Below are 13,755 nucleotides of genomic sequence, written 5' to 3' on the forward strand. Positions count from 1 at the left end.
GAAATTTGTATTTGTTCCCTTGCACACTTTTTAGGAGCAACAAGAGCATCTCTAGCGGTAGTAGAAAATCCTTCCCTAAAAACTAGTTATTGGAAAGGCTACTATTTTGTTTTCTTTAAAAAAGACTTCTGCTCTAAGCCTCTAACAAGGATATCTCATCTTGTAAGGTCCATCTGTCGTTCAATAAAGCTTTCTCGTTTTAGTTTTAAGTCCCCTGTGGGGTTCATTTGTTCTTCAAAAATGCCTTAGTATCTTTTAAGCCTCCTTTGGTTTGTAGGATTTTTTTTTTCTGTTTCCTATGTTTTTCTAAAAAAACAAACTAATTCGCAAAATTTCTACGTGATCGTTGTAAAATTCCTGCGTTTAGGCTTATTTTCTCCTCCTCACCTGTTTTTTTTATCCTTCAAGCACCACGTCTTCCCCGCCCGTTCCTTTGTGCCGCATTTCTCAGAGTGTCTCCGCAATGGGAGGTTCTAGCTCCTATGCAAGCAAGAGTTCCATAGTATGAAAATATATATTCTTTCACAATCTTTCTCGCCTCCTCCCGGACCCCGGTATATGAATCCACCCAGACTCTATAAACCGTGGAGAAGTTACATTTGTTTTGTTTTTTTTTTATGAAGAGAGTTACATTTAATTTCTTATTATCACTCGTATAAGCCCATCAAACCCCAACGTCTACAAACAGAGCTTGGGCCGTGGATTGGGCTCAGCTCGAGAACAAATTTCTTAGGCAGAAAAACTTGTGCGTAGGCCTTGTCCATTAAGGCTCGTGGGCCCGATCGAATTTGTTCAGGTCCGAAAAGCCCCCATATCGGCCAATCCAATCGATCCCCAATCCGGTCACACACGCCTCTCCAATCTCGCCGGCGCCTGCCTCTTCTCCGGCCGCCGCTTTCCATCATAAACAGCCCACACCTGGTCGCCTCGCGTCTCCCGAGCCAACCTACTCTCCTCTTTCTACTACTGGTGCGGCAGCGGCGGTTGCAGCGTTGCGATGGGGAAGCACGAGTTCCTCACGCCGAAGGCGATCGCGAACCGGATCAAGGCGAAGGGGCTGCAGAAGCTGCGGTGGTATTGCCAGATGTGCCAGAAGCAGTGCCGCGACGAGAACGGGTTCAAGTGCCACTGCATGTCGGAGTCGCACCAGCGGCAGATGCAGGTGTTTGGCATGGCGCCCGACCGCGTCGTCGAGGGCTTCTCCGAGGAGTTCTTCGAGTCCTTCCTCTCCCTGATCCGCCGCGCGCACCGCCACTCCCGCGTCGCCGCCACCGTCGTCTACAACGAGTACATCGCCGACCGGCACCACGTGCACATGAACTCCACGCGGTGGGCCACGCTCACCGAGTTCGTCAAGTTCCTGGGGCGTGAGGGATACTGCAAGGTCGAGGACACGCCCAAGGGATGGTTCATGACCTACATCGACCGTGACTCGGAGCAGGCCGTCAAGGACCGCCTCAAGCGCAAGAGGATCAAGTCAGACATGGCTGAGGACGAGCGCCAGGAGCGCATGATCGCCCGCCAGATTGAGCGTGCGCAGAAGTCTTTATCCAAACCCAATGATGGTGATGTTGCCGAGGGTGAGTCTGAGTCCGGCAGTGAAGAAGAGTATTCAGGCTCGGATGATGATGGGGAGGAGCGGGAGGATGACGCGAAAGAGGCAAACAAGGCAACAGGGAAGATTGCAATTGCACTGCAGAAGGCTATGCCAGGGCCCAAGGTTAATCCTTTTGAGGATAAGCCGAAGATGAAATTCGGTTTTGACGAAGAGGATGACTCGGGTACCCAAGAGAAGGTGAAGGATGAGGTGCCCAAGAAGAAGGGAAAGGATGTGAAGGCAGCAGAGGCTAGGAGGTCAGCATTGGACGAGCTGATGAAGGAAGAGGAGAAGGCCAAGGAGAGGAGCAATAGAAAGGACTACTGGCTGTGCCCTGGGATTGTGGTCAAGGTAATGAGCAAGTCATTGGCAGAGAAGGGGTACTACAAGCAGAAAGGGGTGGTGAAGAAAGTTATTGATAAATATGTTGGGGAGATTGAGATGTTGGAGAGCAAGCATGTTCTCAGGGTCGACCAAGATGAACTTGAGACTGTGATCCCTCAGATTGGTGGGCTGGTTTGGATTGTAAATGGGGCTTATCGGGGGTCAAATGCCAGGTTGCTCTCTGTGGACACAGAGAAATTCTGTGCAAAAGTGCAGGTTGAGAAAGGCCTCTATGATGGGAAGGTTCTTAGGGCTGTCGAATATGAGGACATTTGCAAGATATCCTCTTGATTATATTATACAACATGATTTATTCCATTTTCCTGGATCATCACTGTTGCAAAGAATAGGAATACGATCCAGTGCACTAGCTCTGTCTCATAGATGCCTAACAGTGTCTTTGCTTGCTATTGCTTGTGCTAGAATATCTTCTGTTAAAGCAATGTTCAATATGAGCAAATGTTTCTAGTTCACTGTATCTGCTGAAAGGCTATGTGTGAGAATATGGTGGCATGTATGTTTGCTTGTTACTAGACCAGAATAACCGTATTGACAATTTTGTAATATTTGGTTAGCCTCTATGTTTCTGTTTAGTTAATATTTTACTAAATGTTTTCTTGGTAGTTTGAGTGTTACTTGCCAATCAAATGTCGTCATGATTTTCGATTGTATTATGAAGGTAAAGGATTCATCTACATGAATACCACCAAAAGATAATTGTGAACTAGTAAAATGCAACAAAGGTTGTTGTTTATGATCTACTTTTATTATCATTGTGAAAGAACCAACTCAGTTTAGTCAACTATATAGATGACACGAGAGGTACGCGGGTGAATCATCACCTGGTCATTCAGAAGATCAGAAAGGAGAGAATGCTGGTAGATCAAGTAGTTCTGGAAGCTCTAGCAGTGACTCAGGCTCGTCGTCTAGTGGTAAATGTTCTCTTATTTTGAAGATATTGTAACAAGAAAATCTTTTGGAGTATGTATTTTTCTTCTTTATATGAACATATGTATTTACCTTAAGGAGCATGTGCAGATAGGGATACAGATAGTTCATCAACAGACAGCTCTGATGCTGCACAATCACCACGTAGCATATATAGGGCAGGTATATTTTACGTTAAGCAGCATTCATTTGCATTTAGTGCCCAATAGCTTTGATAAATTCTTCAAAGTTAGCAAACTCTTTTTGAGCTGTAAAACACATGAACTGCCAAGAGTGTAGAGAAAATTCATGTTTTTATGGAACTAGTTTAATTTATTAATTGTTCTTCTAGAAAGCTTTTGGATGGATATTTCTCATTGAGCTTACAGAGGATGCTAATTTTGCTGATGGGTAAGCTCGCATGAGCTGGTGGGCAAGCCTGAATTCGTCTATCTGGGTTATGTTTTGTACTTTGCTAACCCATAAGCCTTAAATGTTTTATGTTTTTTTTTATCACCATAATATTTTTTTTAGAATGGACTTCAGGTCTTCAGGAGACCAATATGACATGTTATGCCTCTGTAGAGCTGAATGTTCTATTTATATATACACTAGCGAGAATGCAAATTATTGTCTTCGTGCTACAGTTCTTTGCATAGAACATGGGTAAGAAGTAAATTTTGACCCTGGTTTGATAAGGACCACACAAAACAGTAGTATCCGTTATTGGCTTGTAAGTAAAATAAAACAGTGCTTAATTGCTATAGTCTATGACATGGATCTACGGAATAGAAGTAATATGATTAGGTTTATATTTGGCAAGGCGCCTTTCACATGATTTATGTGTTACAAGGTTTTTCCTATTATTAGAAGGTGCATTTGTTGGTTACAGACTTACAGTGTCATTTTTAAGACAAGGAGAGATACTCCCTAGATAAATTGCTGATAGTTGACAAAGGTTCACATGAATGGCATAGCACAGTTATTTATGTTTTTCCCTGTATATAGTCCAAACAGTGGGCTGTTAGGTGCCAACTGCTTGTCTTCTTGCATATTTAGGTCACATGCTAATATATGAAATGACACATTGCACTTTACATATATGCTGATTTAATGTTATGTCGTTGATTCGCAATATTTTTTATCAGTATGCCAAATGATGGGTTGTGAACCGGGTGATATATGCTTAATTGCTTATACAAGATCATGCTGGCTAATGGAATGCTCACTTCAACATTATAGACAAAGTCTGACGTTTTACTGAAGGGCCCATTCAACTATTCAGCTCGTGATGAAGCTGGTATACCCCAAGATTGGTAATTTCTGACTAGCACGGCATAAGTCTGCAAGCATTCACATCTATAGGAGGTTAATGTTTATATTGTTTCAGGTATGATGAGAAGTTCAAACAAGAAGCTGCACAAAAACTTTCAGAGGTGAGAGACTGTCTCGTTCTTTATGATGACGTTCTGCTATGAACCTAAACTAGCTTGTATTTTGAGTTTGAGAAAGAGAATGCAAGTTTGAATGGCTAAGTGCCACTTGATGTACATGACAGACTGGGTAGGCACTCTAATTTAAATTAGTCTTTCTAACCCTAAAAAAGTGTGGAATATCTCATTAGCCATACTGGCCATTCATATCCTTTTTGAGTGACACATGTTATCTTTTCACTTTGAGATAGATGACCATCCTATCTACTCTTATCTGTTGCCTCAAATAGTTAAGAAGCTTTGTGCATATGGTAGACTGATAGCGTCCATTACTGGATTCATTTCATTTGTCTTTCTTAGATAATCTTGTGGACAATTGGATTATCTGTAGAGACAAATCGAGGGGGGAAATCTTGAAGGAAAACCCCATTTGTACCTCAACTGTGGCCGATTCATAATAATTTCCTGTCATTGTCAATGTCATTCAACCCCCTAAGCTAACGAGGTATTCCAGTCTATAACCTTGCTAATGGTCATGTTGAAATTCTCCATAAAATGCACCCTGCCCATAGGCCCCATATTTGGACGACAGTAGGAGGGTGTCATCCACAAGCTTAGTATGGTACCATATCTATTGTTGAGTAGCACTGAAAAAAAAACTCTTTAATTTTGACCATTTCAGATTTTGTCTGGCTACTTAGTATGGTATCATATTTCTTGTTGAGTAGCATTGGTATGATATCATATTTCTAGTTGAGTAGCATTGAATAAAGTCTTTAATCTTTGACAATTTCAGATTTTGTCTGGCTGGAGTAATCGCAACTCATGAGTGGAAATTTTTCTGCCATCAAGTTGGAAACCAGATATTGTAGGCCGGAAGCCCTGAATCGGGTAGGATACTGGATTACTTGGAAAGCATTATTAACAGACAATAGTGGATTTGTCGGACAGAGATGAATTCTTCATTCTGTTGCAGGCTTAGTAGTGACTACTAAATGTTGTCTCCAGCCTTTCGTTTGTCTGTTACAGTGACTACTAAATGTTGTCTCCAGCCTTTCGTTTGGCTGTACAGTGACTACTAAATGTTGTCTCCAGGCTTAGTAGTGACTACAAATCCTCAAATAGTTTATGGATAATATTTGTCAAATACAAATGAAAGTGGTACTATTCCTATTTTGCAAAAAATTTTGGAACTAAACAAGGCCTTAGACAACCCTGGCCGTTTCTTTTGTTTGTACAGCTGGACTGCTGGGGTACCCATCAGGAAGCTAAAATAGCACGCCTGGGCACGGGGCACGCATCGGGTGGTTTTCTTGTCTTTGTTTGCATACTAGTAGTATTAGTTTACAGGGAACTTTGCCTCTGTCAGGATGGTTGCAATCATGGCAATCCATGTTCCAGTTTTTGTTTTCATGGCATCCCCACTTCTGTAAATAGCGTGTGGTCACAGCATGTACTATAGAGCATAGCCAGTGGAGGCTAGCAACCAAAGGCATGCTGAGCATCTCCGTTTTCACCTCCATTTTAACCGGTGTTTGTGTGATCTGTTTCCCTAGGCTGCTGGGCGTGGTGTCGCTAACTTGCCGGTTGCTTCCCCGTGACTCCTTGACCAGCAGGAGAGTAGCCCTCCTGCTGTGTATTATAGTTGCCATCAGTATTAGTGCTGCTGTCAAGTAGTAGCAACCAGGCTTTGCAAGAATGCTGGATCACTTGGGAACTTGGAAGATCACCACTCATGTATCAGCCGGATTTCCGGACCGGTCAAAGGACTGATTGCTCATCAGCCTGATGCTGCTTCCTGCCTGCCTCTGTCTGCCAGCTCAGTAAGATGACAGAATGTGTCAATTGTGTAAACGTCTCTGCTGAATGAGCATCACACTCTGCTGGCCATGATGGTTACTCCTTGATGGGATTTATTAGCATCATTCGTGATAAAACAACCATTCTTGGTTGCACGTATGCGCCACGGGGATTATTTATATACACTAGTTGAGTATTATATAATATTCTGCGCCTGAGGAGGCTGGTTGGAACGATCTGGCAGTTGCAGCACCTGGTGGACCTGGGTTTGTTAAGAATTCAACGAGAGCGTGGCAGGAGAGAAGACGGACGGTGGCGGCTGGCCAGCGAAACGCCGAAACCCCCCGCGGCCAAAGCCAAACCGCCCCACCAGTCAAAGTCGGGCCACGAATGACCGAGTGCGTTGGGGGAAGCTGGCCAAACATTTCCATCGCTGCCGCCCGCCATCCCGACGGAAACCGCCCTGCCGCTGCCGGCGCCCGGCGGCTGCCTGATTATTGCCACACGGCACACTTGGAAAGTCAGACGAGAAAGCGTGTTGGGCTTCTCTCTCAGCACCGGACCGGAAACCGACCGCGAAACCGCACGCCTTCTGCCTTCATATATTACCGGAACAGGCCTCCGCTTGTCTGCCTTGGTGCTCGCGAGTCGCAACCAGCCCAACCCCAGCCAAGAAGCAACGCGGCGGCGGCCGGCACCGCATCGGGTTGGTTGTTGGGTTCATCCACGACGCAGCAGGCCGGAGGAAGGAGCGGAGGCGATGTGCTGCTGCGGCGACGGGGAGTGCCGGCCGCTCGGGTGGCTCCTGGGCCTGCCCTTCGCGGTGCTCGCCGTCCTCGTCTCCTTCGTCGGCGCCATCATCTGGATCATCGGGTGCGTGCGTGCCCAGGCCTCGCAGCCTGGTTTCCTTCTTCTTCTTCTTCTTCTTCTTCTTCTTCTTCCTCCCCTTTCCTTCCTTCTCTCGTCTGGATCGATCGGTGCCGCCACTAAAGTAAAAATTAACTAACTTTAGTTTGTTTGTTCCGTGATGCTCTCCTGAACATGCATGATGCAGGCTGCCCATCTCGTGCATCTGCCCCTGCTGCCTCTGCGTGACGGTGCTGCTGGAGGTGGCCGTGGAGCTCGTCAAGGCGCCGCTCCATGTCATGACCTGGTTCACCTCCAAGATACCCTGCTGATGCTGAGTGCCGACGATCTTCACTTCATCCCAGTCCCAGTAGCTGCCCCCGATCATACGTCTTCTTGCTTTAGCCGGAGAGATTGCTGTACATTCGTTCCGATCCGTCTCGTCGTCGGTTGAGTCATCGTAGTACTCTGGGTCCTGCAATTGATTTTTCCACGGATTTGGCAACTGTGTGACCTTGTGATAAAAGTACGACCAATAGCACTACTACTTCTTGTTCTTGAACTGAATGCATGGAGTACCAGTGCCCTGACTGTGACGATCGGCACACTGACTTTGGTTACGGCTGCCTGCCTTCATGCGCTGCCTTGCGTAGTAAGCTTTTGCGTGTGTTTCCCAGTCCCAGCCCGGGGAATCCGCAAGAAAATCCGTCTGAAATTGCGAGGGTAAAACACGAGCGGAGGCGGAGCGGTTCCACGCGGTCAGCCGGTTGCCTTCCACTTCCGCAGTTCCGCGGCGGCGGCGGGGTGCCGGGCATAGTTTTTCGAACCGGACCGGAGATCGAACCGGCAAGGCTATCGGTTTAATGGTTCATTGGTCCAACCGTTAAGAACCATTTGAACCGTCGGTTCAATTTAATCGAACCGATTAATCAAACCGGCCACAAATACTTTGAACCGGTGCATACATATATGATATATAATTCAAAATAAAAGTGCACGATAACATAATAAGGTTCAATTTCACTCACAAACATAAGGTTCATAGCAACATACTGAACGTAGTCTCACACGTCACACACTCACACATAGAAAACAGCAGCATGTTGACATCCTTGCCAGTAACAAATGATCAATATTGATCTGATGAACTCACCAGCAGTAGCCACGGTAGGAGACATTCCAGCCATGGTTGCCTGAGAGCTTCTCGTGATCTCTGCTGGTCACTGGTGGAGACGTGGAGCAGATCAACTTGTTCGCCGTCCTCGTGCTCGTGGAGCAGATCAACTTGTTCGCCACTTCGCCGTCCTCGTGGAGAAGAGCAGCAGTTGTCCGTCGTCTGGGGCTCCACCCGTCGCTGCCGTGTAGGACTGCAGGACCGGTCGCGATCGTCGGAGACGTTCTCCACCAGCCACTCGCCTCGCACGAGCCAGGAGGCAAGAGCACGGCCGCCCAGTGCCCGCTCGTCCCGCGTCGTATAGCTGTGTTGCCGCCGCTAGTAACCCTAGTCCGTAACTCTGTAATCGTGACTCTTTGTGGCGGCTGGGAAGATGAAACGTCGGAATTTTTTACCTCCGTCACGCACAAAAGCAAGCCTAAAGGGACATATACACATTCTTCCAATAATACCCTAAACAGATTGTCTTCTCTTGAGTCAATAGAGGGTATTTTTGGATAATTTAAAAACTGTCCCGGTTCACATTGAACCACCGGTTCACTGGTTCACCAAAAAACCGGCCGGTTTAACCGGTTTTTACTGGTTCAATTGCAGAGGCGGTCTTTTAAGTGACCCAGACCGGTGGAGGCTTCGGTTCAGTCTTTTAGCGGTCGAACCGTCGGTCCGGTCCGGTTCGATTTACTATGGTGCCGGGGACCAGGGTCCTTGTGCCGTATCCGTAGTTCTTTTCTAACCGCGGGTAGCACCGTTCGTTCACATCCTTATTGTGCCGTTCTACGTGGGGATCGAGGCCTGGGGCGAAGATTCCGCCGAGTGGAGCCTGGTGGCCAGGCAACGGCTCTGCACTGGGCCAAAAAGGCTCAGCTACCCGACGTGCCACCGAGCTTGTGCTTTCTTTCCTTCTCATTAAAAATCCATTTTAAACCGTAGTAGTTTTAATTTTCTTGTTAACTCTAAGGCAACCAATGCCCCGTTTGTTTCTGCTTATGATGGATTCTCGATGAAAAAACGAGAATTCCACTAAACTCTTTGATTATTTCCAATTCTTCTAACCGTCGTTGCAGAACTTTGAACAAGAATCCAAAAATCTCCATGGCACAGCAATTATATAAGCAAATCGTTTATATGTAGAAACAAACGGGGCCTAAAACCATATATTACATCCTCGAAGTTCTCCAAAATATTTAAATTACCTCTCTGTCTTGGTGAAGTGGTTTTGTAGGTATTTTTGTCTTTTGTTAAAAAATACGATAGACACTTAATAAGGTTTTATAAACCACAAAATAATATCTCTAAATTTATTAAAAATTTCAAGGAAAATCATAGAGATATTGGATGTGAAGGATATATGAATAAAATAGAAAAGTATCTAGAAATATCTGTAATTAAAAAAAACAAGAGATATTTTCATGAGCTTTAAATATTTTATTTGTGTTTGTTGTATTCCATTCTATCTCTAGGATTTTTCTCATAATTTTTAGAAGCTTAGAGGCATTTTCTATAGTTCAATAACCTTGTCGAAATATTTACTAGATTTTTAACTAAAAAGAAAAGACTGCCTTAAAACCACTCCAAACCAGGGCAATGGGGGTAATTTAAACCATTTTGAGAGTTTGGCGTGTGTGATGTCTAATTTTTGAAGTTTGAAGAGGAAACTCAAACTATGGCAACAGTCGAAGTAGGTATACTTTTTCCCACCTTCTCTCGAGTCGTGGTAAAAAGGCCCATACAATGACCCATGAAGGCGTTTAGGCCCATGATGCTATTGGTAATTTCAGAGATTTGGAAAGAGCACAACTTAAGAGTTTTCTGGCATAAAAAACTTCACTGCAGAGAGTGTTGTGGCAAGGATCAAAGAGGAGGATGGAATTTGGTGCTTGGCGAGCTATATCAGAGGCTCAGAGCTTTAGCCGTTTAGTTCATGTATACTTGCTTTGATGTCGTACAGTTTGGTAGTGCATCAGGATCAATTAGTGGCTCAGCTCCATCGTCGCATGCTACATGGAAAATTTATGTCAGATTAACCTGTCATATAACCGCATTTCGGTCTAGCAATTCAGATTCAGGCCTAGGGCCTTGTTTAGGCCTTGTTTAGTTCCGAAAAAATTTCGGATTTCGCTACTGTAGCACTTTCGTTTTTATTTGACAAATATTGTCCAATCATAAACTAACTAGGATCAAAAGATTCGTCTCACGATTTACAGACAAACTGTGTAATTAGCTTTTGTTTTCGTCTATATTTAATGCTTCATGCATGTGCCGCAAGATTCGATGTGATAGGGAATCTTGAAAACTTTTTGGATTTTGGGGTGAACTAAACAAGGCCTTAGTTCCCAAAAAATTTTGCAAAATTTTTCATATTCTCCGTCACATCGAATCTTTAGACGCATGCATGGAGTATTAAATATAGACGAAAACAAAAACTAATTGCACAATTTGGTCGGAATTGACGAGACGAATCTTTTGAGCCTAGTTAATCTATAATTGGACAATATTTGTCAAATACAAACGAAAGTGCTACAGTGTCGATTTCCTAAAATTTTTCGAACTAAACAAGGCCCTACAATTGTGTTGACCTCTTAGCAGCACACGGCCAATAGGTCGGTCTGAAGGTTTAGTGTTATTTCGCTGTAGTGTGTAGTGTAAGTTGATACAAAGTTCAGTGTATGGTCATTCAAATTTCGCTCTAGTTCCCCCAAAAAAATCACCCCAGTTTCTTCAGATCTCTCTCTATGAAGAGTTTGGACAACAGAGTTTGGTCTGGTACTTCAGTTCCTACATCTATCTCCTTGCAAACTAACCTGTTATGTTTCCATTATCAAATTCAGAAGAGCCACTATTTCCCATTAACACCCCCTCCACTCCATATCAAAGCATGCACCAGCTAGTCTTATGCTGCGTGTCATTCCCATTGCTATGTGCTCTTCACCTCTTACCACTAATGCCTTTTATAATCTGTTGATGGACCCTTAATGCTTAAAACACTAACTTCCTTGCTCTCCTATCCTTATAATGTATATGGTTTACTCTATTTCAGTCCACAATATCATATCTGGTGCACTTCTAGATACAGTCTAAATAATTCACTGTGCAAGTAATCAGGACTGCACATTGTAGGCTCACTCAACTGCAGTTGAGACCTTTTTCTAGAAGTATTATGCCTTTACCATGCTTTGGGTATCCAGGGACCAATGCAAAGTAAACACGATCGATCAGTGAGATAGTCTTTGCGTGCTAATCATGTGTTTATCCCTATCTTTGAGCGATAATGGCCATCCTTGTCACCTGTTCATCTCTAAGAGCAGGACATATGGTCAACACATTTAATAACTGTATGTTCAGTATCAAACTTGCACTGTTGTGCCATCTGGTTTTCCAATCAGCTTGCTCAAATTTTCAGTCTGTGCCGTGTATCATCGATGCACTAATAATAACATAAGAAATAAACCTACAGATACATGCACGAAACGAGATGAACTGTATTGTCTTTCAGTTTCGCTCCAAAATGTCTTTTTCTTCTCATGCGCATTTTTATGTTAAAAGAGAGGACCAATTCCTGTGCACACTATTGTTTTCTGTTCTTTTTCAGGTCCTCTCACTGTATTGTTATTGTACACAGAATTCCCATCAATAGATTGGAGAACTGCTCATGTCATGCATGAGAGTTGACTCCTGAAGTTCAGAGCAGCCATCCAAAGATGACACCTCAGCCGATGGCCACAGTGACGGTGGCTCGCAGTCTCACGCTTATAAACGGCAGCGTTTGCTCGCTGAACGCTGCAACCGAGCACAGAGTTGCAGGCATTCCAGGCGTCACGTATCTGACCAGCAATGCTGAGGGCGGTGGTGTTCATCGTCTTCCTCCTCTCCGTCACCCGGCGCTACGGGTGCTCGCAGAGCTACAACGCGATCTACAGCTTCGGCGACTCCATCGCCGACACCGGCAACCTCTGCACGGGCTCCGGCGGCTGCCCGTCGTGGCTCACCACCGGGCAGCCACCCTACGGTAACACCCACTTCGGGCACCCCACCGGCCGGTGCACCGACGGCCGCGTCATCGTCGACTTCCTCGGTGTGTGCACTGTGCAGTGTGCTTTACCCGCATCTATTCATGCTTGGCATGCAGGTCATGCACCGATATATACTGACATGCCGTGCATGCGCAGCTGATCACTTTGGCTTGCCGCTTCTTCCGCCGTCCAAGGCGATCGGCGCCGGCGACGTCAAGAAGGGCGCGAACATGGCCATCATCGGCGCCACCACCATGGATTTCGAATTCTTCCAGAAGCACGGCCTCGGCAACAGCATCTGGAACAACGGCCCCTTGGGTACACAGATCCAGTGGTTCCAGCAGCTCATGCCCTCCATCTGCGGCACCGGTGCCGGTGACGACCTTCTCACTCTCGATCGTTTCATCACTAAGATTCAGTGACTAATATTAGTGAATGCTGAACCGTGAACGTGCCGCGTAGAATGCCAGAGCTACTTCAACAACTCCCTGTTCGTCGTCGGCGAGTTCGGGGGCAACGATTACAACGCGCCGCTCTTCGGCGGCACGGCCATGGCCGAGGTCAGAAGCTACGTGCCCGAGATCGTCGACCGGATCGCAAGCGGCGTGGAGGTACGTATCATCTGCAACACAACATCTCGTCGTCGTCGCCGCCGCCGACCGACTTGAACGCTTTGCAGACGCTGATCGAACTGGGCGCGGTGGACGTGGTGGTGCCGGGGGTGCTGCCGATCGGGTGCTTCCCGCTGTACCTGACGCTGTACCAGAGCTCGAGCAAGGACGACTACGACGAGATCGGCTGCCTCAAGAGCTTCAACAACCTGTCCAGCTACCACAACGAGCTGCTGAAGCAGGCGGTGGCCGGCCTGCAGAGCAAGCACGCCGCCGGAGTCCGGCTCATGTACGCCGACTTGTACGCGCAGGTCGCGGACATGGTCCGGTCACCGGAGACCTTCGGGCTAAAATACGGGCTGAAAGTGTGCTGCGGCGCCGGCGGGCAGGGCTCCTACAACTACAACAACAATGCGCGGTGCGGAATGTCCGGGTCGAGCGCGTGCGGCGACCCGGAGAAGTACCTGGTGTGGGACGGCATCCATCTCACGGACGCCGCCTACCGTTCCATCGCGGATGCCTGGCTCAAGGGCACCTACTGCAGCCCCGGCATCCTGCGTTGAGGACCTCGCGAGTCGCGACGCATGCAAGCGGGCGCTGGCGATGCATGACTGTATCTCTAGTACTGTACTGTATAAAATAATGTTAGGGATGACTGTGGTGGCGGGGAAAAAATATCGGCGCAATTGATTGTAGTAAGTTGTAACGGTTGTGATTAACTTAATAATATATTACTTATATATCAATATCTATATCTATATCTATATCCTCACTAGATGCTTTATCTCTTAACGCAATGTATCAACATCATTCTCTACTAAGAGCAATTCCAACAGTTTTATAAATAGGTTTGGCATTCTTTTTTTTTTTGCCAAAACTCTCAAAATCTCCTATCCAATGTGTTGTGTAAGTTCTGTTTTTATCAATAAAGCACCGTAGGGGTGATCACCCCTCCAGTTTTACATAAAAAAAT

General features: G+C 45.9%; 3 protein-coding genes across 14 annotated transcripts; all 3 read left to right on the forward strand.

Moving 5' to 3' along the window:
- LOC8081415 (KIN17-like protein) lies at positions 807-5,512 on the forward strand. 12 transcript variants are annotated; one of them, XM_021457169.1, is made up of 5 exons: positions 807-2,913; positions 3,020-3,091; positions 4,057-4,224; positions 4,299-4,344; positions 5,138-5,512. In XM_021457169.1, the coding sequence occupies exon 1, from the start codon at positions 998-1,000 to the stop codon at positions 2,270-2,272; it is 1,275 nt and encodes a 424-aa protein (XP_021312844.1). In that variant the 5' UTR covers positions 807-997; the 3' UTR covers positions 2,273-2,913; positions 3,020-3,091; positions 4,057-4,224; positions 4,299-4,344; positions 5,138-5,512. The 12 variants fall into 12 exon arrangements, with proteins under 12 accessions (XP_021312844.1, XP_021312848.1, XP_021312842.1 ...); XM_021457173.1 differs by having other exon boundaries at positions 4,151-4,224; XM_021457167.1 differs by having other exon boundaries at positions 807-3,574.
- LOC8081414 lies at positions 6,454-7,554 on the forward strand. Its single transcript, XM_002457096.2, has 2 exons — positions 6,454-7,014; positions 7,196-7,554. The coding sequence occupies exons 1-2, from the start codon at positions 6,902-6,904 to the stop codon at positions 7,317-7,319; spliced, it is 237 nt and encodes a 78-aa protein (XP_002457141.1). The 5' UTR covers positions 6,454-6,901; the 3' UTR covers positions 7,320-7,554.
- On the forward strand, positions 11,940-13,385 carry LOC8079511 (GDSL esterase/lipase At5g45910). The gene is made up of 4 exons (XM_002457095.2): positions 11,940-12,233; positions 12,328-12,546; positions 12,634-12,782; positions 12,851-13,385. Exons 1-4 carry the CDS (start codon positions 11,993-11,995, stop codon positions 13,343-13,345), a joined length of 1,104 nt encoding a protein of 367 aa, XP_002457140.1. The 5' UTR covers positions 11,940-11,992; the 3' UTR covers positions 13,346-13,385.

This window comes from Sorghum bicolor, chromosome 3 (assembly GCF_000003195.3).
Source record: "Sorghum bicolor cultivar BTx623 chromosome 3, Sorghum_bicolor_NCBIv3, whole genome shotgun sequence".
NCBI lineage: Eukaryota > Viridiplantae > Streptophyta > Magnoliopsida > Poales > Poaceae > Sorghum > Sorghum bicolor.

What these genes read in the sequence shown, in the direction of transcription:
- LOC8081414 (XM_002457096.2), top strand. Translation starts at nt 6,902, where the DNA reads ATGTGCTGCTGCGGCGACGGGGAGTGCCGGCCGCTCGGGTGGCTCCTG. An exon ending in GCCATCATCTGGATCATCGG is followed by an intron (nt 7,015 to 7,195) that starts GTGCGTGCGTGC and finishes TGCATGATGCAG; the next exon opens with GCTGCCCATCTCGTGCATCT.
- LOC8079511 (XM_002457095.2), top strand. Translation starts at nt 11,993, where the DNA reads ATGCTGAGGGCGGTGGTGTTCATCGTCTTCCTCCTCTCCGTCACCCGG. An exon ending in CGTCATCGTCGACTTCCTCG is followed by an intron (nt 12,234 to 12,327) that starts GTGTGTGCACTG and finishes GTGCATGCGCAG; the next exon opens with CTGATCACTTTGGCTTGCCG. An exon ending in CATCTGCGGCACCGGTGCCG is followed by an intron (nt 12,547 to 12,633) that starts GTGACGACCTTC and finishes CGTGCCGCGTAG; the next exon opens with AATGCCAGAGCTACTTCAAC.
- LOC8081415 (XM_021457166.1), top strand. Translation starts at nt 998, where the DNA reads ATGGGGAAGCACGAGTTCCTCACGCCGAAGGCGATCGCGAACCGGATC.